Source organism: Salarias fasciatus, chromosome 13 (assembly GCF_902148845.1).
Source record: "Salarias fasciatus chromosome 13, fSalaFa1.1, whole genome shotgun sequence".
NCBI lineage: Eukaryota > Metazoa > Chordata > Actinopteri > Blenniiformes > Blenniidae > Salarias > Salarias fasciatus.
The window spans coordinates 13,479,361-13,506,876 of NC_043757.1; the positions used below are offsets into that span (position 1 = coordinate 13,479,361).

Genomic DNA, 27,516 nt, shown 5'->3' on the forward strand with positions numbered 1-27,516 from the left:
CGACATATAAAGCTCCACGAAGAAGTTTCAATCATTATAAAGCTTATAAAATTATAATTATGGATGTTTTTCGCTGTCTACCGATTGCACTGCTCAAATAAGTGTCCATCAACCTAAAGCTACTACTGGTACTTAAAATATACAACTTCTTTCGTTTAAAAACACCCTTTGTAAAATATTGTAGTCATGACTCTGTTTTACAAAATACCAAAGTGCCAACCCCAATCTGTTTAAGTTCTGTTTTTATTAATATTATTGAGTTATATTTATTGTTTTCACGTTGTATAGTTTCATATTACATTTTAAATACCTGTTTTTCTTATTTCCTATGGCACTCACAATAGCAAAACACCCTGATCATGTTTTTAAAATTCTTGCAGTCAAATTGGATGACAATTAGAAAGACATTAAATCATCTTCATCATTCTCTTGTTGGTGTGAGAGGCAATGGATGAGTAGGTTGGTATTAACTGTCAGATGGCTTTGTGTCTGTGGGATCCTATGGATGGTTTCAGTTCAAGGAACAGTTTTAGTAAAGGAATTTTTCCTTAACAAAAAAAAACAAACAAACAAAACAAAAACAAAACTATACAAAAATCACCCGTAACTTCCATGTGGTTTTGGTCAAATGTACCAGTTTAACATACAGTATATGACTGGAAAACATTCAATAAATCATTTATATTTGACACAAATAATTCATTCCATCCATTTCTGTACATTACAGTATTTACAGAGGAAAAAAAGGACTCCATTACAGTAAACAATTTCACAGTTCAGTGTGTCTCAAGCTTATAGAACAAGTGCATGAACATGACACATGCATAATATTTCTTACACTGATATTCAAACTGGCCATGTAAAGCATAGACTGGCTATAGAATAATACTCTGGAAAGTCCACAACAGGAGATGCAAAGGTGCTCCCAGTGCAATGAGGCAAAAGGATTAGTACTGCTAAACCATGGCAAGGAGTTTATCACAGTTTTATTTGCCGGTTACCGGTGGCTATAGCAGGCGCGAAGTGTCACTTGAGCTGTGATCCGCTGTTGACGGATTTGTGTCTTCATTTGCTTGGCCTAAAGAATCACTCGACAAAAGAGGAGTGTCCACTCGAGCAGATCTCAAGGAAGCATCAGAAGAGATGACGACCACGTAACGATCACTGTCCTCGTTGTCCTCCTCTTCCAGGCTCCCGTGAACATCTGCAGTAACCACTGTGTTATCAGCAGCCTGATGGCTGCAGGAAGGGGTGGAGCCACACACAGGATTATCACCATCAGGGTCCTCTTCAGGAAAACTGGTGTTGATATAAATGATATCGTCCTTGCTGGTTGACTCCGGAAGCTTTTCTGAGATCTTCTCCAGCATTTCACGGAGCTGGGGAAACAGAGGTCGGTCCAGTGGATCTGCTCTCCAACAGCTGTACATGATCTCATACCTAAAACAACAGGTCAGGGAGAACACAACTTAATTACTAAACCATATTCACTTTATTGGAGCTTAAAAATAACACACCTCGTTCAATTTTCAATACTTCTTCCCACCAACTAATAGTGTTTCAACTCTTTACAAAAGACCAGAAAAGTTTTCATTTAACTGAAGGATTTTTTAACGCTAACAATTTCTGAAATTTCTTTCAGTTCTATTGAACTGACCTCTTAAATAAATGACACATAATGGTGTTTGTTCACACTTTAAAACCATCAAAATGTAGATTTCCAACCATTTTGAAGACGGATTGAATCAAACCACAACTCCAGTGTTTTGTTTTTACTATATTTGATACAGATGTCCCAAAGCAATACAAGAAAAACATTTTACGTTCGTTTTCTTCTATTATTTTGACTTGACATCAAGTTCTTGTAAATTGTGGATAAACATAAAAAGGTTTGATTAAATTGTTGAACAGCCTGTCTTCACTTCCATACAACTATCTAGCACACAGCCAAATATTTGTCCCAAGAAGAAAGAAATAACACTCACAGTTCATCCAAACAGTCTGCGGGCTGCTTGAGCCTGTGTCCTTCAACAAGGTGGTCATAAATCTCATGGTTCTGCACCCCTGGGTAAGGCGTCATGCCGCGTGTGGCTATTTCCCACATGGTAACGCCAAATGCCCACTGCAGGACACACAATAACAACTTCAACTTTCGCTTGTGGAAAACATTCACCTCGCACTGCAGACTAGTTTAACCTCTGCTATCAAACACAAGACAAACACTAAAATGAGTCATTAAAAAGAATAAAATGATCTTGTTCCAGTAAAAAAAAAGGCTGCATAGTGAATACTTTAGTAATAAATACAAGTTCTGAAACGCAACAGAAAGTAACAAGATGACAAATCGAGTGTGAAGAAAGGGTCAGTTCTTCTTTTCGTCACTACACATGAAATACACTCCTCACTTACCACATCACTTTTTACAGTAAAAACTCGGTCAGCCAGACTTTCCACCGCAATCCACTTCACTGGCATTTTGGCAATTCTGCCTTGGCGGTAATAATCTCCACTGTAGATCTTTTTGGATAAGCCAAAGTCAGCGACGCACACCGTCATGTCGTCTCGCAGCCTGGAGGAGAAGAAAGGATGCAAACAATACACCATGTGTTAAAGAAAATTAAAGAAAACAAACTGTAAACTTTAATCCTTCAACACCAGAAGCCACCTACATGCAGTTGCGAGCTGCGAGGTCACGATGGAGGAAATTACGACCACTGAGATATTCCATCCCCAACGCAATGTCAACCATGAACTTCAGGAGAGTCTGAGTGGGCAAGAACTGTAGAAAACAAAAACAAAATTCAGTTTTGAAAAGAGCATTCAGTGTGATTATATTTCTTTTAAAGTACATGTAAAGTGAATCTTACCACAGGGCTCTCCCCCAGCCGTGAGCGGATCAGGAAGCTGTGCAGATCTCCATATTTCATGAATGGTAGGATGACCATGGGCTTCGGAAAGCTCCCTGAGCCCACCTCCAAACAGACACCTGAAGGGAACGAGCACAGACAAGAAACGCAAGGATGTTTATAAGAAGAAAGAGCTACGAGATCAGCTAAAGCGAGGCTGAAACGAGCTCAGATGTTTCTCTCACCAAGCAGCCGGATGACATTGGGATGGTTGAAATCTTTCATGCAGGCGGCCTCGTTCAGGAACTCCTCAATCTCCTTTTGAGAGAAGCTGTCCACTGTTTAACAAGAGACAACACATCACTTCTACTCTCATTGACATTTAGGTCGGCTTTACGCATTTAAAACCTCAAGACGCACATTTCATTGTCTTCACAGCAACTTTCTCCGACGTGCCATCGGCTTGTCTCAGATGTCCCTCCACCACGGAACCAAACTCGCCTGGTAAAACATAATGAAACATTAACACTCTCACCTCAGACAGCATGTGTTTTATTGAAAGGGGACTGTGGACTTGTTCACGTACCCTCTCCAAGAACTTTCCCTATCGAGAGCAGGGTCCTGGTGACCATCACGTCCTGAAGTTTGGCTCGGAGCTCATCGCTAATACCGAGGTTTCCAACTGCACAAGTCACAGCAGGTGTTTAGAAATGCTACACAACAGCTCACATGCATTTTCTGCTGTTTCCAAAAAGCGACCCAGAAAACATACGCGTGACTCCTACGGCTGATCGGTTGTAGGATTTCTGGTGTGTGTACTGAATGACGGGTTGCAGCTTTTCTGCATCTCCAAATATCCACCTGCAGGGGGAGACAGAGGAAAGAATAAGTGCTGTCAGCGACTTATTGATGTCAGTTTGGGAATACAAATGAAGGGGCTAGAGAGGAAGCCCACTGAGCTGTTCCTTTCCTGAGTTCCACGTCAGGTTGTGTTTTGTGACCTGAGCGGCAGCGTGTGACACATTCCTGTCCATATCCTGACTGGGGAGAGTGACTCACACGCGCCGTGATAAAGTAGTTCAGAAAATTAACAGCTGCTTCTTCCCTATCTCTCCAGCTGCAGTTATCACAGGTCTCCAGCGCAGGCAACAGTGACTAAGAGGAATTGAAGCCAATTTGTGAACAGTGGCCGGAAGTTTTCAGCTTGTTAAGCCCTACTACTGAAGAAAACATTTAACCAGCGAGGTGCCAGTGTGAATTCTTAAGGTCAGCATAGTAAAGGCCACAAATAAAGTCAGCAATAAACATTTAAAGGAAAATATAACCAATCCTGAGGCATTGTTAGTAATTATCAGCATACCCAAGCCAAGAGTTATAAGTCCTGTTGCGTATACAGATGGCGCCCCAGAGGAGAAGCAGCAGCAGGCTGACGGCACACACCACAGCCAGTATAATGTGGACGGACTGTGGAGCCCCCGTGTCTGGACTGGATGAGGGAGAAACAATGGATTCTGAGACGAGAAGGAAAAGACAACAGTGATCAGAGAGGGGAAACATTCAGAAAATTCACGCATCAAAACATTATGTTCGGGATTACTCATTCTGTCGATATGACAGATTGCATGTCATTCTACAGAAAGCTCATTCAAGAGCTGTTCATCACAGAGTTGGGTTTTACTGCTGCTGTGGCTAAAAATACTTCAAGGCTGCGTTTTACATGCCGACGCGGCAGTTTATATGTTTATACAGTTTGAGATAAAGGGATAAAGAAGTAAGTCGGCGGAGCATCTTACTTTCTGGGGGCACGAAAAGCCAGACTCGAGGGCTGACCATCCCGCTCCCGGCCTGCGTGCACGCAGCCACCTCCACGCTGTAGGTCGTGTTGAATTCCTGCAAGGCCACAGAGGCCATGGTGGTGTAACTGTGGACCTGAAACGATACAAAACAGAGGAGATAGCGTGAATGGGAGTCGCAGAGTCACAGAAATCATGTGCTGAAGCTCAGCCTGTGTTCAGTCTGACAGTAGAAAACGTGCCAGAGGTGACGCAGTTTACTGGAGCTGCGAAGTTGAACATGCAGATTTTGAAACAGAATAGAATTATTTTAGCGCTATTCTCTTTTTGAGACTATGCTGTGGATCATCATGTGCATTTGTCCAACACCTCGTGTCCAGCTCTGAAACGTTCCTGCAGGTCACGTCCTTCCTCTCATTTTCTCTCCTCCCCACTTATTTATTTATTTTTCCTTTCATGCTGAGTTATAACAAACCAAAACCAAAACCCACCACTTACAGTAATTAAACGCTCCCCAAATCACGGGGAACTGCAGAGGAAGGACTAACCTATGCAACTTTAATCACAACATAAAAAGGGAAGGAGACAGAGTTTCTGGATGAGCTCGTGCAGAAAGCAGAGGAGCATGTGACAGACAGAGCTCTGGATTTCACAACAGAGCATGGTAGCATCCAGCGCTGCTGTGCGTCGCCAAAGTGCTGACGGGGGAATGCTGACCTTATGATTAATGTCTTATTGTCTGTGTGACATCCTGCTACTTTAAAGTCTCAGCAACTTCAGGAATCAACGTTTAAAAGCAGATGATCAAGATGTGATTTCACAACTAAAGCACAACAAACAGTTTGCGCCTAACAGTTGTAAGCCGTTCCATGAAAACAAAGCTGATTTCAAGCACTCATCGCCACCTTACCCTTTAAGAATTTACACATGAACAGAGGCAGCCGAGCAGCCTTTGTGCACATTTCCAGCTGCTCCCGTTATGATGACGTCAACACCTGACTGGACGATGAATAAGGATTTTCGGGCCGAAGGTACACATCCCATTGTTTTCATACTCCATTCACTATGCGATGACTCACAGCAAAGCGAAAAATACCAATGGCCAGTTTTCACACTCTCAGCTTCCTTTAACTACAACATTGACGGGAAACGCACCATTGTGCTAGAAAACACTAAAGCGCACCGACGCAAGCATGACTGATGGAAACAATGACAGTGGTATTTAAATCAACGCTGCATTTTACACAGTTTTTATAAAGAACACTTCGTTAATTGTTTTTTTTTTCCCTTGTCAGTCATGTTGATTTTAGAGACACTGGGGGAAAAAAATCGTCTTCACAAATAATGAGAGAAGATGATCCTTGGTTCTCTAGGAAGGAGATGGGGGGATGAAATCTTTCCGCTCTGCAGGGCTGATTCTTTGCATAGTTGTCATACTTCAGTCTGTGTTGACACAAGCTGAAGAAATAAAAGCATTACACCTATAATCAGGATACCAACTCACCATTTTCTTTTAAAGTGGAACATACGCAAAGTACAGAGTGATCATGTTTTGATTTCCAACAAAAGAGGGCACTTGGTCCAGCATTGAGATTCTTCACCCTTTCATCAAATGATGACATGAATGTCTCTTGTAGTATGTTCAATATGGACTACTGAAGGTGCCATTCAAGGTTTTAGTTTTTGACCGAGAATCTGTGCTTCAATTATCTCCCTAAATCAAACTGTGCTTATTTAAAGGAGTTCTCAGATTATCTTTTGCTCCTGAAACAAAAGGGGTTACAAGATATTTACATCCCATTTTGCCCAATAGCACTGCCTAAATCTTCCCTTCACAAGCCCCAAAAGGATATTCTAGCCTAATCCTTCAGCCAAATGACTAACCTGAAAATAAAGTAGACAGAGAAACAATTCACCTTTGATCAATTACTTATCCAATACATTCAACAGTACTTAGGATATTGTTTTCCAATATATTAAAAAGATTTATCCATGCTGGAGTGCCCAAAACATTTAAAATAATGGATACTTTTATGACTATTTACACCCTGAATTGTATTGCACATACACTAGCCAGTGAAAATATTAGTTTACCTGTTTAACTACTCGTCAGCAGAACCACTGAATTATACGGCAGTGAGCCAGCTCAGCATAAAATGGCCAAACTGGCTCCAGATGATAGAAAGGAGAGATTCGCAGAAAGTTATAAATCCATTCTTGATATAATTTAATCATAAAATGTAGTTAAATTACATACAGTTACAGATTATATCAAAAGTTAAATGAGTTGCTGTGTTCTGTTTGGTTGCTTTCCTGCTGAAAAAGTCAAGAAAATAAAGTGTTAGAGTAATTTGTCTTTGGGGTAGTATTATGTAAAGAGACTTTTTACATTGTCTAGGTTTGTTAACTTTGTTAAACCACATTTAATGGACCCAACCATTTTTTTGTCATGTTTGGCTGTGAATTGAGGATAAATAGGAATTTAAATAAATCCCTAAAATGTCTTTAAAGTATTTTGATTATTAAACCAATTTGTTGTTACTAAAAGTAACTGCCAGTGCTGCAGAATAAAACACAACATTAGGAAGTTTGACTTTCAGTCTGTTTGAATGTAAGTGGGTATATTGTGTCTGTGTAATTTATCTTCAGTTAATATCCTGAAAGGCTATGCAAAGAAATACCCCCACCAAAAAAAAAGGAAAAGAAAGTGGTGGGAAATGATCACATCAAGGTCAAAAAGCTAAATTTTTATTTATCCATTTTGCAGAAAAGCTCACCTTCCTCTCGTGTGTGCCGTATCTCACAATAACATCGTAACCTTGTAGGATGCCATTTATTTTGTCGTCAGGGGGAGGCTTCCATCTGATCACCAGCCATGACTCATTCAGCTGCACGGTGACATTTCGAGGATAAACAGAAGGCACTGAGAACACAGGAAATTATAAAAAAAAGAATTAGAACGTCAGTGACAATTATGAAAAAGTCCAGTTTTTTCACATGAAATGATAAAGGAAAACGAACCGAGGCAGAATCGCCATTGAAATCTTTGATTACAGTTTGCCATGTGGTCATTTCCTGGCAGAGTAAATAAGATCTTCCAACTAAAATATCCCCTGCGGTGGCTTTAGGAAGGAAATCCAGGGCAGCCCCACCCAGCAAGAACTTTGTGTTTTTTCAGAGACCACTCCTATTTCCTATTTGACCCTTCAGGAAAACAACAAAAATTTGGTGAATGCAAAATTTTCTTAAACATGCATTGCTAGAAGGAGGTAATTAAATTCCAGCCATTGCAAGTTAGAACTGCCGAGAGGTTTACAGGAAGCTGACTGTGGATGGGAAAGCAGGTTAATGACACAGTGCTGCAATTCTGAGATCAAAACTGAAATGATGAATGGAAAGTCGTTACAAAACACACATCTGAGTTATAAACAAATCTGTGTGTGTGTCTGTGTTTGCCTTGGGATGGACTGTCATGGGTGTACCCAGGATAAAGCGGTGTTGAAGACTGACAGATTTATTTTCCCATTCCACCCAGCTTATCAGAAACAAGGGATATTTCTGTAAGTGCTTCCACATCAACGCACCTCCCTCCGTGGTGTTCCTCTGGATCCACATGGTGACCGGAGAGGCCCCCACCTCGTTGCTGCAGGAAACACTCATGTTGTACCGCGTCATGGCCTGCAGTCCCCCGACTTCATAATGAAAAGGAGGGACCGTGACGTTGATAATCCTGGTGGTCATCACTTCCCCTTTCCTCCGACTCACTTCTTTCACCTTACATGGGACAGAGGACACGTGAACTCTCTCAGGACGTGCCACAGCGGCGGCGTTTAATCAGACGGGGGGGCTTACCCTGATGTGACATTTCGTTAAAGGGGAGAAACCATCATGTCCGTGACTCCAACTCAAATTCAGCTTATTGGGTTGAGTTCCTGTCACGGTAACGTTGAACACCGGATCGGGAAGAGCTACACAAGAAAAAGTGCGTTAGCCCCAAAACAAGGATCAACTTGTAGGGAATGTAAATCCCCTGGAATGTGGTTTGACCATCACAGCACCCGAACAGATGAGTCTTTACCTTTCATGTTAACATTTGCTTCTCTGGATGTGGTGACACCCTTCGAGTTGTGCGCTTCACAGCTGAACTGAGTGAATTTGTCCACACCTGCAAGTAAAACACTTGAGCGTCAGTGTCGCACTTCAGTACGCTATAAACTGAAAACAGCCCAGCCTCAAGGTCATGACAGCACTGAATTCCCGGACAAATCAAACCTCCACTGCTGAGTCTGCTCAAAGACAAACCAACAAGGCGTACTCTCAATATTCCTTATGTTTTGTCAATATCAAAGGTATAGATTTTACAGAAAAGTACAAGTGAGAGTTACTGACAGTGAGTGAAAACACACACACTAAGGGATGATACGCTCCTTTTCTTCAGGACATGCTAGGTTTACACAGCCTCTCCACTATCAAGTACTGCGCTAACAATCCTTTTCCGGGGTCCCTTTTCCTGGACATACAATTTGTGTCTTTCAACAGATCCCAGATCCGCCTGGCTAGAACAGGACTGGCACATCTGTGGAATAATGTCCCCTTTGTGCGCTGTTTTTCCACAGTCTCAGTCTCGGAAACCTTTACACAAAGCCAATCACTGTGAGATGACCGCAGCCAGCTTGGGATGTTTTGTTTACATTCTGACAAAGATCACAACCTTATTAGATTGATTACTTCTCCTGCTTCAACCAGGGTGCTTCGGTTTATACCCTCTTGAAGCGATCAAACCTCCCCTCAATCCTCCCAGTATATGTTTGCACCAAGACAGAGATTTTTTTCAGGTTTAATCCAATCACTCATATCTGTCACATTTACATGGAAAACAATTGATTTAAAACACTGACATGATCACATTAGTTTGATAAGCTACTGTGCCGTGCATGCCACAGACTTTGACCACATAAATCTAAGCTGGCATCTAGGCCAGGGAAATGTAGTTGAATGGGAAAGCACATGACAACAGTCAGACAGTTCAAAGTGATTTAGGTCAATAATCATGAAAACCAACAAATGCAGCAAAATGGCCATCCGTAACAATAAAAACATTTAAAATCAAAGCTGTGTCAGTATAGTACAAGCCAAGCTGTGCAAATATACCCACAGGTTTCACCGTAAACACATGGAGTCTGGTGGGAACTGAGAAAGTTGGACTTTTGTGCCAAGTGCCCCTTCTTTCGCCACAGAAAGTTTACCAAAGAGTAAAAGGGAAACGAGCAAAAGCGATGAAACTTCACCTTAACTTAACTTCACACTATTGACTCTGAGCTGCTCGATGCTTGTGTTTAAAAAAACAAGGAGTGCATGTAGTTTGTTAGTGGATGTTGGAGTTAAATAATCCAAAAAGAATATCACCTCTACACAAATATGTGCACATTTCCCCCCAACTCGAACATTCCTGATGTCCTTGCTGCTGCTAAATCAGCTACATGAAAAAGCTTTAAAATTATGTTGTAAAAAAGTTTCATGTATTTAGTTGTATTTCTGGTAAAATCATGCATGTTCCCAGTAAATCTTGAAGCAGATGGGACTTGAGAAGCTATAATTTAGCACAGAGTATCGAAATAAGGTGGTTGGAACAAAAAAAAAAAAAACACGACTATTTTGTGTCTTGGCTCACAACTGAGGTTATTTGAAAGTCATGAAGGTAAAGAAAGAGGGAAATGAAGATAGGGCAATAGGTGTTGTTTCTGCTTTCATTCTGCTCGGAAAATACATCAAAACAAAAAGAAAGAACATAAGGTACATGAGAAATGAGTTACAACTGGAGTGGCATAACCAAACCACATCATGTAGAAGTCCTGCAGTGTGGATCCAGCAAACCTCTAATTACAAGGTTTTGCTTGCTCCAGTTAACTGAGCTGCCAGAAAAGTACGTTATTTCTTCCATTTTCTATTCAGGGAGGAAATACAGCCATAAGACACTTGGCAAGAAAGCACATGATGTAGTAAAGGTGCAATTACACAAAACACATGAAATCCTTCAAGCATCCACCAAGGTCTCTTTTCCTAGACAACAAGCTAAAACCTATCATAAGCAATGCTATTTTAAAAGTGCATGATGAAGACAATCTGAAGCTTTAAAGAATTCCTCATACCAACAAAACACACTCCACTGACCCCACAAATGTCCTACATTTAGTTAATCGGAGAGGGTTCAAGACTCAACGTGTGCATTAGGTAACTGGTGAAAAAGTGGGTTTACACTGGTCTGTTGTGCTAATATTTGGTCCAGAACAGAGCAGCCTGCAGCCTCAGTGTCCAGCTCCTCCCTGCTCGGTAGTGGGCTGTTTGGTGAATGTGGTCTTTGTCCCGCAGGGTCAACCCCCGCACAGGCTCCCTGTGCAGGCCCCCCCCCCCCCCCCCCCCCCCCCCCCCCCATCCCCTTGCACACGCTGGACCAAAGCACAGCTCTGAACCTTTAACCCCCTCGGCTTCTGGCAGTTTGGCTCCAGCAGCAATGCTCAGCCTACGGTGGGCTGGAAATGAACGGTTGGAGCATGTGGAGCGAAGGCTGTGCTTCTGATCATGTTTTGCTTTATAGGGAAGGGAGGCTGTCAGGGGGGAGTCCACTTTAAAATGAGAGTAATCCATAATTCAACAACACTCATGGCTGGACTGAGCTGCAAGGATTAATGTCTGCAAACAGAAGGAAAACTTATCAAGTTCAGTGTAATGTAAGCTGTACTGTAGTGCAGAGACGGATAAGTGATAAATCAATGAATAACTGCAACCCACTTGTTCGCCAACTTGCTATTTTTGGAAGTGAAAATGTCATAAATCAAAAGGTTTTTGCATTTCAAATCTGATCATTTCACTAATTCTGTTGGATTTTCTGACACAGCAAACATGTTAGGAAACTGTGGGAGCCATAATCTCAATGCATTTCATGGGACAAATAAAAATATGAACCCGCAGCTCTATATCAAAAGGAAAGTTTGACATTTTAATAGAATTTATTGAGAACTGTTTCACTCCTGTGAACCTTCATTATGTTTCAGTTCAGTATAAACTTCAGATAGCTCACAGTTCGTGTAGATTTATTCTTATGACTGCAGTAAAAGAGAAATATCCAGCTCTGTTCTGTGTCAAAAGTTACTAACTTCATATACTGACAACTCTTAAATTTACCAATGAACATGTACTTATCTAAATCTGTGCAAAAGTTGAGGTCCAGAGAATATACCTTCCAGAGAGAATATAGATAGTACAGAGAATATAGAGAATATACCTAGCAGACCTTATGATTTTCAGCAACCACGATGACAATCTGCAAAAATCTTTAATAACTATGAAACAAGACATAGAGCCATCTATCTTCATGTTAAACCACACTTTTCTCTCAACATGCTGAGATAAAGCCTCAGTATGATTTACAGGAAATGTTGTATACTTATATTTCTCTGCCCTATGAACAGCCAGTAGAACAGATCTGACAGCGGAGCAGGTCACGAATGACCGCAGTTAACCGTTCAACACTACACAGAACACATAGTGACAAATCTCCCTGCGGAAAGCAAGGTACGGCTGCTGAGGCAGCAGACGCCAGGCAGAATAGAAACCACAGACAAAGCCAAGATAGCTGAGTAAGACCAACTCCAACCTCTGCTGCTCACCAACAATACCTCTTTATTTTAATGTTTCTGCACAGACTCCAACAATCAAAAGTTCATTTTCTGAATAAGCTGCAGTGTTTTTTTCCTACTTCTTTTTATAAAAGCCAGATGTCCTTCTAGTAAAGCACTTCCTATCTGTGTGCCTAAAAAAAACAACAAGTCACAAGTGGAGTTTAATCAAGAAGCACTTTAAACAAACCTGAAAGAGTCTCTTTAAAACCATAATATGATGACTATAAGAAACTTGTTGTTGTTTATCACACAAGTCTGATTGCTAAAGGAACAAACTGTGAAGAGGATGACCACAACTGTATGTTCAGCATCTTTCAAGCACATTCAAGGTGCTAGTGACGCATGTCACATTCCCACATTTTCTCAGACAATGTGAGAAACGCATCGCAGCGCTCAAGAGGAACAGTCCGACAGAAGGAACTGCTGTGAAGTAAATAATTGTGAAACACACATTCGCTGGAGGAGTGACAAAGAAAGAGAAGCTGTGTGGTGTGTCACCTGATACGTGGTAGGTGCTGGGGGAGCTATGAAAGTCAGTTTTAGCGAATCCGTCACGAAGCCAGCGTATCTGGACCGGGTCCGGGGGTCCGACTGCCTCGCATAGGAGAGTGAAAGGTGCACCTCTCGTCACGTTCTTGTCTTCCGGCTGCTGGATAAATGTTGGCAGGCCTGCAGACAAATCCACAAATGTATGCATGATTCACATCAACGTGATGGATGAGGCTTTGGCTTCGGTGTCATGTTTACACTCACCTTCCACCTCGATAGTGATGGACTGGGACTCCACCGTCAGAGAGTTGATACTCAGCCTGCAGCAGTACTCTCCTGCATCCACTCTCTGCGCGCGGTTAATACTGTGAAATAACATGACACAAAGCATCAGTACACGCCTTCAACCCGCTATACGCTCTCAAGCTTTGAGTTTCTCGTACATGACAGTGGAGAGCAGAGTCGTGACTCCGTCCGTGACGGTCCGGAGCTCGTTCACCACCACCTGACCGTTGGCGGCCAGCTCCTGGCCGTTCTTCACCCAGATGATGGTGGGATCCAGTCGGGGATCGGGGATGTCAATGGAGCAGTTCAGCTTGGCCTCATGACCCTCAGACAGCTGGATGGAGCCAATGGTGGGCTTGAAATGCAGCTGCCTGAGCTGATCTGGGGTCAGATAGACCCGGGGAACACGAACCGGTTCTACAAGAGGCTCTGAGGTCCGGGGCGGTCGGCGAAAGGGTCTCCTATACTGCTGGGCTGTTTAGGGAAAGGAGATGATGTGTTTTTAGTATTTACATTGAAAAAACCTAATAGCAGGAGAGTTATTCTTTTCATTGCCCAACAGCTTTTACCAATAACAATGTGAAAAACAGTCTGAAGTTAGTTTCCACAAAACATTGTGTCTAATAACAGTATGCCATGCATCATTCAACAGGTAAGCTGGCTTTTGAAACTATCTGTCATTCAAACTAAAATAACTTATCAAAACAGTAAAGCTGCAGTGTCTTCTCCAGCAGTAATAATCCAGATAAGACAATAAAAATATATGTTAAGTATTCATTTAAATGCATTTTCAAAACTATGGTAAAAGTCTTAATACAGTCAAATTTTCCAAATATTATATACAACACATTTATTAATATTTATAAATTGAAATATTCTGGTTTTCTAAAAAATACATTTTTAAACTTGTTTTACAGTTGTTTTACGATGACTACATTTTTCTCCGATCAAAGATGACTAGTGTTATTTGACTTTCTTTATTCAAACAAGATATTCAGTGTAAACATTAAAACCCTTCTGCTCTCCTCAGTTTTCCAGACAGATACAGAGCTATTCCAGGTATGTAAATGTCTTCCAGCTGCAGTCTGTCATCCGCACGTCTACAGACTCCGAGAGGAGATCAGATCCACCTCACTCTGTTTTGATTCACTAGTTAGAATCATGCAGGAGGAGAAAAAAAAAACACAGCAACAACTAAAACCTCCAGTAAAACAAGCAACTTACCGCTGACCGGAGTCTCCGCAAGAAGCGCAAAGATCGCCGCGGTTAGAAAAACTCCAGCTGACCTCCGATCCATGACCTGCAGCACGGAGTCCAACAACAGTCTGGAAACTTCTCAGCTTTAAGCTGATATTTCTTTTTTTTAATTGTCGCACAAAGAAAAAATTCCTCCGACAGTGAGCCTCATCACCCGCAGAGACGAGCTGCGTCTGTACGGTGAGACCGGAGACCGGAGGGAAGAAAGTCCAGCACGTCACAGCGGAGAGCCCACGTGAAGGCGGGACCGAGTGGAAACACTGGAAACAAACCAGTAAACCCGCACGTGTAAAAGTTCAAAGAAACCTCGTCTAATTGTATCATTCTGGACGTCTGCGTGTGTGTTAGCTACGTTTCGATATATGTGCGCTCAATATCAACACAGGTTTGATACTTTTACTGTTTTAGTTAAATAACTGTGGAAAAACATGACAATGCCATATTTGTGGTATACAATACCACAAATGCTGATCGATTGATCGTAAGCTGTGTATAATCTGTTTTCTGTTCACTGAGACACCCTTTAAAATGTGCTCTCTACCACTTTTAATCGATTGATTATTCAGCGATTAAAGACAAAAAATGATAAAGTGGAGTTAGATGTTAAACTACACCACCACGTGGTCAGTTTTGGATATTGCATCAAAAGCAGCCGCAGTGAAATGAGATCATCCAGGTCAGTAGTTTAACTTCAACAGCAGGGCTCACGGTAATTCAGGCTTATTGAGAAGGGATTATGATTTGGGTGGTTCAGTCATTCGATGTGTAATTTAAACAGATGAAGGTACAGTTCACACCAAGAAATCCACTACTTTAAATCATAAGCTGAAAACTCAATTGACATGCTCTTTGCATCTATTTATTGATAAAGACAATGTTTTATTTACACTTGTGTAGAATAGTGTAGTTTGATTACACCATACTTTTTCTGGAAACTTGTTGAAACTTTTTCTTTCAAACAAAGACAAACTTCATATACATGTATGCCTTCATATCTTTACAGTTATACCATCTTTATACTGTAGTTAACCTTGCCTACGCCTACTGTGAACAGCTGAGAGCCTTGCTCAGGTGACTCACAGGTGATTCTTAACCTTTCACCTCCAAACTGTAGCCTGCCTCCCTCACCTCAGCTCACAACTCAATATCCAAAGATAAGAAAACTATTCCCTGAAAAATAATACTTTGTATGCAGCATTTACAGATGTACTTTTTATCAGGAGCACTTTAACATGGTTTTCCCTGATTACAAGTTTTCAGTACTCTTTTCAACTCATCCTATAATCAGCAGCTGAAGATTCCAACTCTACTTGTAGTTCAGATGCCACATTTTAGCTTCATATAAAGATGGTATAAGCTGTTAAGAGATTGGCAAATGTTTCACAGGCACACAACAGGGCAAGTTCCACTGTTCATCTCACTAACCTGTTCCTTATAAACACTGTCATTATGTAAAAGGAGAACAGTCAAGGGTTCCATGATATTTATTTCAACAAAGAGATAATCTACCAATCACACATTTCTTTGACTTGTTTTACTTACATCTGGATGCATCATTTATGCTTCCATTATCTTCTACAGCAACTCTTTATAGTCGTATTCATCAAAATGAAAAAAAAAACTCCACTTAAAACGAAATTCTGCTACAAGACTGCTGACTAATGGTAATGCAGGACACCCTTAAGATTCACGTCATCGCTTTAAAAATTAGTGTTAGGATGGAACTGTCAGCTGGGTAAATAAAAAGGCTTGAGGCAGAGCTGAAGTGAAGACAAGCCTGGTATTTTTGCTCCACCCATATGGGAACCAGACACATGCCACACTCTGCCTGTTAACTCAGTAGCAGCATTTTACAGAGCACTGCTGTTGATTTACCCAGACCTACCATTCTTAGGACGAACTGAAACAGCAGACATAGTAACAAACATACAATAACTTTAAACTTGCTCAAACTGCAGTTCACATCGTGTCTGTGATACATTTGCAGATACAAACATATGTGACTTGAAAATAAAGTTGCCGATCTCCCTACCGACCTCCCGCCTAAACACATTTTTAATGGGTTTTTCAGAGTTATTTTTATTCTGCTGTTGTATCTTATTGCTTTCTTTTCTTTTCTTTTCAATAATTGTTCCATCCACCATCTATAGCATCATTACAGGGTTATGGCATGCTGTAACCAGGTAACAATGGGTGATGGTGGGGTACACCCTGGCAGGACGCCAACCCATCACAGGGCAAGCACAGAGACAGACAATTACTCACATTCATGCATGGGGTATTTCAGAGTCATCAGTTAACGTCACGTGCATGTTTTTGGACTGTGGGAGGAAACTGGACCAAAAAAAAAAAAAACCCAGCACCAAATATTCTGAATAATTTTCCAGAAAACTTCAGGATTGCTCCGATTGTTAGCTATTTTAAAGTGTGCACTATGTTCTTTTTGTACACTTTTATAGTTTAGTGATCATTTAAATCTTTATTGTTAGTTTTTTTTTTATAGTTATTCTTTTATTTCTTTTTCTTGTCTCTGTTGTCATTGCTTCATATAAAGCACTTTTAATTGCCTTTTTACTTAAATGTGACAAACAAGGAAAGATTCTTTAGTTTTTCAGGGATTATTAGACTGCAAAACAATTCAGGCAAAGGTGTCAAAACAAACCCCAGTGTGTTCATAAGCCTGCTATGCGAAGCAAAGGGAGAGTAAGCGAGTAAACAACTTCCACTGTAATACTCAAATGTCACCACTTGGTGGCGACAAAGCCACGGAAACAATAAAGATATGGCTTACTAATAATTTATTTTAACAAAAAAAATTAAATAAAAATGAAAGATGTTAAGATTATTTTCTAGATCAACATAAAGTGCAAATTTACATTTTTTTTTTTTTTGCATAGATACCAACTCACTGATTTTAAAAAAACCCGGAAGGCTCGCAAATGTTGCGTAACTTCCTTATTTCCGACAGTACGCGGAGGCAGCACAGACGGAAAGCAACTTACAGGAAGTCAAACTTCAGGAATTTGTTGGCTTCGACAGCTCTCGTACAAATCGGACAGAAAAAAAATCTGGACGTCCGTTTTGTTGCTGAGCAGCTGGCTTGTAGCAATGGACAAGCTTCGTCGTGTGCTCAGCGGCCGAGAGGAGAATGAAGAGCTGGGCCTGACAGCACAGGTAACAGACGGCTGTATGGCAGTGTGCGTAGTTAATGCTGACACTTTGTGGAGGTATCTGACCTACATATCAGGATAAAAAAAAAACACACCTTTTGTTGTGTTGCCCATTTCAGTCAGCCTCGGTGGGGCTACGCGTGAGTTAGCCTGCTAAGCGTGCTAGTTAACGTTAGCTTTGTAACTAGCTTTTCCTAAATGGTTGACTCGCTTCAGTGCAATTCGTGTTATTCTAAATCCCGTTTAAAGACAGTGGTCGTTTTCCTCTCCTGACTGTTTCCCTGTAATGAATTATTTCTTGTATTGACACTCTTTCCACGCTTCTGCAATGAGGAGGAAATGGGGTAAGTTAGCCAGGAACTCAAAATCCTGTTTTTTTTTTTTTTAAATTACATGTTGATAGTTGTTACTCTGTTCTGACTGTGCAGATTTCACTTATAGATATGCATGGTTCCTTTTCATTTTCTTTGCCTTTGGTACATGTCAGTGCTGTGTGTTGCTTGTGCTTCACACTGTAGCAGTTTATCTTCTGTGTTGAAGGCCGTGGGTCTCTGCAGGTCATTAGACATGTGTTGTGACATCCTCCTATTGTTCCCACCAGGTCCTCGATTCCAGCACTCTCAGTTTCAGCACCAGGGTGAAATGGTTTTTCATATGCTTTGCTTCAGGCGTCCTGTGTTCGATTCTCGTGAGTATGAAAGGGCAGCTTTCATGTTGTGTCTGGCTTCGTACTCCAAAGAGTAATGTAGAAAAATGCAGAGCAAATGTAACTGCAGATGCAATTAGATATGGACCAAGGTATATTTCCCCACATGCCATTTCTTTACTGTGTGACTCTGTGCCATTAAGATCAATCATATTCATCTTCTGTCTTAATTGTAAAGCAGATACTCAAAGATAATCTGTTTTTGTTTTGTGTTGAAGTGGAGAGGAGGGGTTTTTGCAGCTGCTCACACTCCGTCATGACAAACAATGCAGCACTTTGTAACTGCCACAGTAATTCACACACTTCCCTCAAACGCAACTTCTGTTTGTGTGTGTGTGTGTGTGTGTGTGTGTGTGTGTGTGTGTGTGTGTGTGTGTGTGTGTGTGTGAGAGAGAGAGAGCGAGAGCAAGAGAAACTATACCATTTAAATGTCAAATATTTGTCAGACAATAGTGGAAACACAGGGTACAGACTGGTTGGGTCAACAGTCCATCAAAGAACAGACAAAATGAAACAGACCCACAGCAGTTTTAGAGATGCCTTTAGATGCTTGCATGCAGACAACAATACCATGAAAAGACTGTACGTCCCTAACACATCCATATGTATGTGAAGTTATTGGTTGCTCCGTCCATTTTCCGTGTGCTGTGTTTTTTTCATGCTGTGTAAACTGGCCCTGTGCAACCTCTTGGGATAATACAGAGCTGTCAAACTTAAAGATGTAATTATAAATTCTAAAACAGTTCCTGTTATGAAGACATATGGATTTGCATGGTGTTTCTCCATAGGTCCTCATGAACTTCAGACCTGATCAAAACTTTCTGAAAAGGGGAAGCATTTTGAGAAACTACTAGATACATCCTTTGTTTACACCCTTGAGCTCCAACCTTCTGCACTTAATAGTGACAAAATATTAATTTATTCAATGGCCACAGTGTGTGTAACATGTGGTGCCACTAGGAGGAGCCAAATATTCTACTGTTATACTCAACCTTTAAAGACATGGATTCATGCTCTGTATTTTGATTAGTTGCTGGATTATTTTACCCATTTGCACACATTTTTCATTGTTTCATGACTTGTTTGAAGTGTGTTGACATTATTTTGTGCAGATGACAAAATGTTTTGCTTTTCCACCAGGGCACAGCGCTACTGTTCCTTCCCAAAGGTCTCAGCCTTTTCGCCGTCTTTTACACTCTTGGCAATGTTGCAGCACTTGCCAGGTAAGACCTATAAATATTCTACATTTTGAAACTTTGAAGTAAATGTTTTAATGATTTTAAGTAGCTTAAGAGATTTGTTTTAAGTGTTTTGCATGTGGATCCCAAAAAAACCTTTTTGACCATATCTTTTACTGTTAAAAACATTTGGAAGTCTGACATTCAACCTTAAATTTCCACTTGATTTACGACAAACTTCTGGTGTTATCTAAGTTGTGGGCACTGGGTGGGCACAGTGTGCTTTAAGTTGAGGGGCCACACTTTGAGAACCCCTGCACTGAAGCAGTAATCAGACAGTAAATCTAGATAATGCTTTTTTTTCCAGAATAGCTGTGCTAGACAAAATATTAATATTTTTTTATTATTATTCAGACAAATTTTTACCTGCGTTATTAGTTAGGTCACGGATATTGTCAGTCTTTCAGTTGTTAGGATTTATAATAAAATTGTAGTTTTTAGTTGTAAAAGCTGTTAATTGCTCCGTGTACAAAAAAGTTATTACAGAGGAAAAATTCAATAGCAATGAAATTATCTGGCAAAGCAGGTCATCTAACAGTGAGTGGTTAGAATAACTCTGAAAGAGTTTCAGTGTGATCTTTTTTTACGCAGTAACTAACTTTGCAGAGCTTTATATTAATTTGGAGTGATTTGATGAGATAGTGAGCCATATTTAGACATTGAGAGGTTAGTGACAGCACACTACCTGTTTGTTTAACTATCAGATATTAACTGTACATTGACAGAATGGCACTCTGACGAATCCACCTAAATATATTATATATATGATTTTTTTTTTTTTTAAATGCAGATAATCCAAATTCTATATCTAGTAATTGAGTCTTTGACGGACGGTAAACCATTGAGGAGGGCTTTGTTGTCCGACAGGGCAGTCTCTATTTGCAGGTATCGTATATCTTATATGTGTCAAGAAACTGGGGCACCTTCTTCATAGGCTACGTTAATGATCCAGTCCAAGACAGTGTCGTATTTTAAGAAGCTTAAACTTCTTATTATCTGCAGAAACAAGACGTGTGATGAAATAGTTGAAGTACAGTCATGACGATGAGTCACATCCAGTATGGGGTGATGACTTTAGCTGTTTTCTGGTTGATAATTGTCGGTTTCATTTGATACATTTTTAACCATTAATTTGCCTCCTTTGAATTTATTGTAAAATTAACTGGAAAATATCCTTATTTTAAATTTCCAATAGCTTATTAGCCTGTCTGTCAAAAAAAAAAAAAAAAACTTGGCTTCTCTGTAGCTGGCAGATTTCCTTCCTCCTGATCAAAAAAAAAAAAAAAAAAAAAGAATCATGTGTGGATATTATTAGTGTCTCTGTCACATTTGAGCATCAGAAGAAGAAAATATTGACCACTCTCAGCGGGAGCCTGCGTCAGTGCGGAGTACTCTGGTGTGTCTCATCTAACAGATGTGACGCTCCTCAGCCTCCCTCTGCCCACTCGGCTCTGCTGTGCACAGAGCTGCCGCACCGTCAGTGGGGAAAGCCTTTGTGCTGCGAAATTCACTGACGTAATACATGCATCATGTAGGAGGATCTAAATGCGTCTTCGTGGTGTTGGGCATGAAATATTCAACTCTAATAACTGTAGGGCGAATCCGATAAGGTTGCTCACACAGTTCTGGTAATACCTGACAGCCTTAAGATGGACTGTATTGAGTTTTCATTTTGATGTAAAAATTAAAAAAAATATTCAGAAATGACCATATGAGTTTCCTTTAAAGCTTCTGAATATTCCAACAGCTATGTATATATTTCATTCAGTGTGTAGTTTTGTTCAGTGGCTAAAGGGAACCGTGACATGACTCTAAAGATCGTCCTGAGAATTTGCTGTCTAAATAAAATAACCTGTCTTGTTTTTGTCTCTAAAGCACCTGCTTCCTAATGGGACCTTTAAAACAGCTGAAGCGCATGTTTGAACCAACCAGACTGATAGCCACCGTCGTTATGCTGGTAATGCTGGCCGTGCTGCACGAGCTGTTGTTTTGGACGTGCGAATCGTCATCTTGCTCATACAGGAACACACACTGTTGTTTCAGTCGTTCAGTTTTCTCACTTTGTAATCATGAAGGATGGAAGTGACTCAATATCTGTTTCCTGTTGGTAGATTTCACTGCTTGTCTCTTTATGTTAAGATAAAGAACGTTAACCTGCTGACATATGAGAAAATAATGGTTCCTTTTTTTTTTTTTTTTTTTTCTCCTGCCAGCTCTGCCTCGTTTTAACACTCTGTGCCGTGTTTTGGGTCAGTCTGAAACTTTTTAAAAATTCAAAACCATTTTCTGTCCCATCTGGGTTTCCTCCCCCCCACAGCTAATGCAATAATTTCTCTTTTATGTTACAGTGGCATAAAAAGGGATTGGCAATCATCTTCTGTATTCTGCAGTTTTTGGCCATGACATGGTGAGTGTGGCGGTTTCTCAGCCACAGCGCGGCTGGCAAACAACTCGTCCTTCACTCTTAACCCAGAAGAAACCTGTCTGTCTGTGACGGGAGCGGTTTGCTGCAGCTGCTCTGACTCGTGTTTAGTGTTGGTGAGAAGAGAGGGAATTAAGCGGCAGGTGGTTTGAGCGTACTTAGCGGCGGTGTGCCGCCGCTTCTGAAAGACACGTTTCAAACCTCGCTGTTTCATCCGTTCATTTTAAACAGACACAAGAACGCCCTGTGTGAGAGTGCTGATGGTTTGCGGGGTGCATGAAGTGACTGAGTTGATGCGCCCTAGTTTTCCGTGGCAGATGGTGGCATCTGTGTGGAGTAAGAAGTGACTCAGCGGCGTTGTACTGACTCTGGCCGGCCGGCCGCCAGCCTTCATAGTAGGTCAGTATATTTGTGGCTGGTAAAGAAAGAGGCTGTGCCAGGATCCGAGTCAGACGGCCTGTCTGGACCTACATGAGCCAGTTTGGCAGAGAAAGACTGTCTGGTGTTTCCACCTGCAGTGTTTAAAACTAATGTCACAGCTGAACGGTCACATGAGAATGCAGAATGGTTCTCCAGCATGACACTGTCAGTTTAAACTGACGACCGGCGCTGACTTACTTGTTCTTTTCCCACATTTAAAGTATAACATCACCAGGTTTCGTGCTGTTGTTGGCTGAAACTTCACACGTATCTTTAATCGCTGATAGCCGTTTCCAGCTTGTCTGTTCACCTTGTTCTCGTTAATTTTTAATCTCCTGAATAACTTGAAGGAATTCCTTCAGATGTGGCTCACATGCCACTGCCCCACGCTGAAACATCAACTGATCAGATCTCAGTGTTTAGATTAACTAATTTCACTTGAACTTTATTAGTGAATCCAGTATTCAAATTAATACGTTGAGGAATGTGCTCATAGTTGCTAAAAATGTTCACACGCACCCCGTGATGGAGTCATCGGATTATTGCAGTCGAAGGTCATGGTGACTGCGATCGAGCTTATTCCCATTTGTGGGAATAACCTTGACACACTTCTTCACTCCTCATCAGAATTACCTGGTTAGGTTTCGGAGGCTAAAAAGAATTGTGACACTCTGCTTTTTCTTTTTAAATGAAGCCTCTACCTCTGTAATTTCAATACCTCATACACCTAAACATTTCCTCACCGTCTTCACTGTATATTCTATTATTGCCTGAGCAGGAATTAATTCCCATTGTGACTTTGCTAATCAGTAGGTACATGCAACCATGAGGCTGTAATTCTAGTGACTGTCAATTTAATTTCTGTTATAAGTCATAGTTACTTGTGTTCAGACTGATAATTAATTTAAAATGTGGCCCTACAGTCTCTCTAATTGAGAAAAGCAGAGGTATAGTAAAGAGGCCAGTTGTCTTTATAATTTGACCACTTCAAGGTCAGCGGGGTTAAGTCTCACCGCTGCTGTGGTGAAGCTTAACCCCATTACACACATGTGTGTGGGTATGTGTGTGTGACTTGTATTGCCATGACAGCAGTTGTACGTTCATCAGTTCCAACATATTTCCACAGTACTAACAAAAGCTTTTCAGCGTGCGACTGCGTGGAGACGCAGCGCCGCAGCCTCTCGGGGGGGAAATGAGCCGCCTCGGCGCATCGCCGAGCAGAACTGTGTCAGCCTCACAACCCGTGCTGCTCTCGCACCTACATTTAGCGCGTTCATTTCCGCTCCGCCTGCGCTCTCAAAGGCATCGCCATGGCAACCGCAAGTCGCACATCCATTCTTAAAAGACCGGGGGCGCGGCGCGGCTCCCACGCAGGCAGTCAGACGTCTGTGCGAGGGAGGCTCTGTAATCAGACGTTGCCGCTGACCCACGCGGAGGCGGGCGAAGTCCAGTCCGTCAGGTGACCGTCCGACACTGAACCCGGACGCCATCCGCCGCCAGGCGCAAGTATAAAAGCAAAACGGCACTCGTAGTTATTGTGTAACTTCCTTACAGAGAGTTCATAAGCTCCATGCATTCATTCCACAATCTGCCACTTTGTCTGTTACTGGTTTGCCCAACAAGGCAGAAGGGGATTTCCCATCATGCTCAGCCCCGTGCTCTAATTAATCATTCACAAGCTGTACAGATTCCTCACGTCGTCCAAATATATTCAGGGGCGTTTCAGGAGGAGCTTTGACAGTAATTATTTACGTTTGTTTGCTAATTTTGGTGTTTGCTCTCCCAATCTGTCCAGAATTACAAGTGTAAAGATGGTGATTAACCTCTTGAATTACAGTTGCAGTTCGCTAATCCCGTCTGAGTAATTACAAAATCGCATCAGTGCCGCATTTAATGAATCATTTCAGTGCAAATTTTACATCTTGATTTGTTGCTCATCCAATGTGTCCTAGTATGCTGTGGTTGATCTCACATCCGTCCTGTGATATCTGTTGTTGGCTTTAATGGTCGAACCTCTCGAAATCTTAAAAATGACACTTTTAGAAATGATTGATGGACTGACAAACGCTATCAAAGTTACCAAGAGTCCAGCTGAAGGGATGACAATGATCTCTTCACAACTCCATTTTCTGTAGTTGCGATGCTTTAAATAGGATTCCAACTGCAACTATTTCAGACAGATTTAACCTTCACTATTACTGTACAATCAATATCTTGAGAATGACCAAACTGAGCTAATTATTGCCAATATCTTTCTCTTTCAGGTATAGCATTTCTTACATTCCATTCGCCAGGTAAGACGTCACACTCGTATCATCTTTTACAACCGTACTGTAGTGTAATGCTCATTTCTTCTTGTTTAGTTCAGCTGGATGTTTCTCTTACTGCAGTCTGTCTGTTGAAATTTAGCTTTCGCTTGATTAACCGCTGGATATGCGCTCTCTGCCAAAATGAGCCCAGAGTCCGTTTTCAGCCCTCTGCTAGACCTCCGTGCGCTCAGCAGCGGACATGACGATACACACGGCAAAGCAGCAGGATCACAACGTGCAACTTTTCAGTGAAAACATGTTTTTTTATTTACCCCCTTGCCACTATTTGCCTCCATATGGCCGTAATCCCCCCCCGTGATGAGTGTGAGCTCTCAGTGTCAATCAAGTGGCAGCTTGTTGTTTGACACTCGTCTGTGCCTGAGCCCCCTGATGTCCCCTGCTTTGTCCATATTATCAAACTAAAACCATTTTCTTATGGACTAATGCTTTCTAAGGCAGATTTACCAAAACATTTCCATCTCCAATAAGACTTTTACATTGATAGTAATGAGCTTATGTTAAGCTGTGTAGGGTTAAAGCACAATGTTAAATGTTTATTAGATTGTGACAGGCTCAATGAAAATCTAATAGATACACAACAAACTCGCACTGGTTGTTTGTGTGCTCTTCATTAGAGACGGTACGCAGTTTAAAGTTTAATAACTGGAGAATCTTTCAGTTTACTAGACTAGTAATTTTTCAGATTTCTTCCCAAAATGAAGTTAAAAATGAAAACAACAACTCCCATTTTTTATTTCTCCATTATGGACCACAATATTTTCCCTCAGTCTGTGATGTTGTTTTGACAGTCCAGCTGTAAGTAGGGGCGGATTTCATTTGGTGAGCAGTCCAGAGCCCCCATACACCCCCCATTAAGGGGCTTGTGTGTTTGGGCAACCCTATAATCCATCCTGACAGCTGAGAGACGCCCTGTTGAAACCCCCGACTCTCCCTCCCCCACCCCGATCGCTAAAAATGCAAAGCTGAGACAAAGACCTTTTTCCCCCCCCCCCCCCTCCCAAAAACCAAGTTCCTGTGGAGAAATACAAATTTGACAGCTGTTTTTTTTTTTCCGGACTCTATTTAATTTTATGTAATTATTATATGTTGTTCATCAGTTCCTTGTCATCTTTGTCTACGTGTTTTTGCAGAGCCTTCTTAAGCTTCTTATTTTAATCCATTTTTCATTTAATTTAGATTAGATCTTTTTGATTTTCCAATATTAGACTTCCTCTGGTTGACACATATTAAAAGCATTAGACTGTACTCCTTCCTCTCCCCGTCGCCGACCCGACGGACTGTGATACCTGGCCAGTCACAACACCACATGGCCGGCGCGCTTGATCCTTTAATGTATTTTACCTTGTTTCCTATTTATAACCTCTCCTGCTCGGAGTGCAAGATACAAAATAAAACCTGCTGCATGTGCACTTCCCACAGTGCTTTAAGGCTGCTGCTGCTGCTCTGATGTCTAATCAAATGAAGAGACAAGTGATATTTTAGAGATACAAAAATAGATTCAAGCTTCTCTTTATACAAGGAAAAAAAAAAAACCTCACATGGCAGCAAAATTATGCCACTTTGAATTCTCTTGATTTGACCCGAGGGTCGAACTAGAAGGAGCGAGTCTCCTCTCAGTGTCTGTCCACCTCCTGCTCCTCCTCCCTCCCAGACTCCTCATGACCCCCCCCCCCCCCCTTCTCCTTTTAACCTTGATGGGTTTCACACCTCCTCCATCAAATTTTGACTGTGGCTGCAGGCGCAGTCTGCATAGCAACACACTGATGGAGAGCAAAGCAGGCTGTACGAGGGGAAATAGAGTAGGCAGCCATCCACAGTTGCCATGGCGACGGTGGCTGGCGTTGCATCATCCTTCAACTCGGTACCTGGAGGAAGCGAGCCCCCTCTCTCTAAACGTGGCGCTTCCCCGTCAAAACACACTCACTTATTCATGACGAGCCCCACCCAGATCGCCGTAACAAAGAATGCTCCAGTCCTTTTTGGTCACTTTTGATTTCATGTACATGACCGGATTTTGTTCTTTTTTTGTCTTTATAGAAGCAACATTTATTAATATGTATTTATTCATTCTTTCTTCCTTTGTTGTTAGTAAAGATGACTGTTAAACATGTTTTGTTTTTTCCCTACAGGGATGCTGTGATGAAGTGCTTCACAACCTGTCTCAGTTAAATCTCATGACCCCAGAATTTCCTTGAAGACTGGTCCTAATACACAAACTGCAAGAGTGGTGATTTTGTAAAGTAAACATCAATACACACCCTGGATCTCTAAATACTTTGGTATGGCTATTTCATACTGTGAATTCTTGCCTGTCAGGTATAGCTAAAAGAGCTATATCAGCTATATTTGGATCAACAACAACATTCTCTGTCTTTTGCTTTTAATATCAGAATGACGAGTGCCTTTGATGCCTAATATATTTAAAGAGATTGCTATATTTTCCTGATGATTTTTAAGCCATTTGATTGCAGGGATTCAAGTTTGGGATATGTACCTTTATACACAAACGACCAAGTACATATTATATTTTAAACAGTTTCACTTTTTTCCTTTTTTTTTTTTTTTTGATGGTCTGGTTTCATACACTCAAGCATCATTAAAGCTTTGTTTCTATTTTCTGTCTGTTCATGAGGCACTGATGTATAAAAAACATTTTCCAGATGCTATTCCATGTTTTTATGTGATTATTTTCCCTTTGGCAAGTTACTGCTTCACTGATATTGCACTGAGATACATACTGTCTACAGCTTCTTCTTCTTTTTTTTCTCTCTCATTGAAGATATAAGAAAAGCACTCCTGTCTTATGTGTGTCAATATTCAGTGTGTATTTGAAAATACCTGCGACTTCACTCAATTAAATCTTCTCACAATCTGCATCTCC

At 41.2% G+C, this 27,516-nt stretch overlaps 2 protein-coding genes across 2 annotated transcripts; one reads left to right on the top strand and one right to left on the bottom strand.

Annotated features, from left to right (window-relative positions):
* Positions 1-615: 615 nt before the first annotated feature.
* Positions 616-14,534, bottom strand: mertka (c-mer proto-oncogene tyrosine kinase a). The gene is made up of 19 exons (XM_030106481.1): positions 14,317-14,534; positions 13,251-13,566; positions 13,072-13,172; positions 12,817-12,987; positions 8,718-8,804; positions 8,492-8,607; positions 8,224-8,413; positions 7,417-7,562; positions 4,640-4,775; positions 4,207-4,357; positions 3,619-3,707; positions 3,433-3,528; positions 3,267-3,347; positions 3,092-3,184; positions 2,868-2,986; positions 2,670-2,779; positions 2,410-2,569; positions 1,986-2,122; positions 616-1,440 (listed from the first exon to the last, which is right to left on the bottom strand). The coding sequence occupies exons 1-19, from the start codon at positions 14,387-14,389 to the stop codon at positions 1,008-1,010; spliced, it is 2,805 nt and encodes a 934-aa protein (XP_029962341.1). The 5' UTR covers positions 14,390-14,534; the 3' UTR covers positions 616-1,007.
* A 2,787-nt stretch (positions 14,535-17,321) lies between these two features.
* On the top strand, positions 17,322-27,511 carry sft2d1 (SFT2 domain containing 1). The gene is made up of 8 exons (XM_030107213.1): positions 17,322-17,523; positions 18,121-18,207; positions 19,366-19,448; positions 21,339-21,420; positions 21,677-21,712; positions 21,812-21,870; positions 24,570-24,599; positions 26,765-27,511. Exons 1-8 carry the CDS (start codon positions 17,458-17,460, stop codon positions 26,802-26,804), a joined length of 483 nt encoding a protein of 160 aa, XP_029963073.1. The 5' UTR covers positions 17,322-17,457; the 3' UTR covers positions 26,805-27,511.
* Positions 27,512-27,516: the final 5 nt, after the last annotated feature.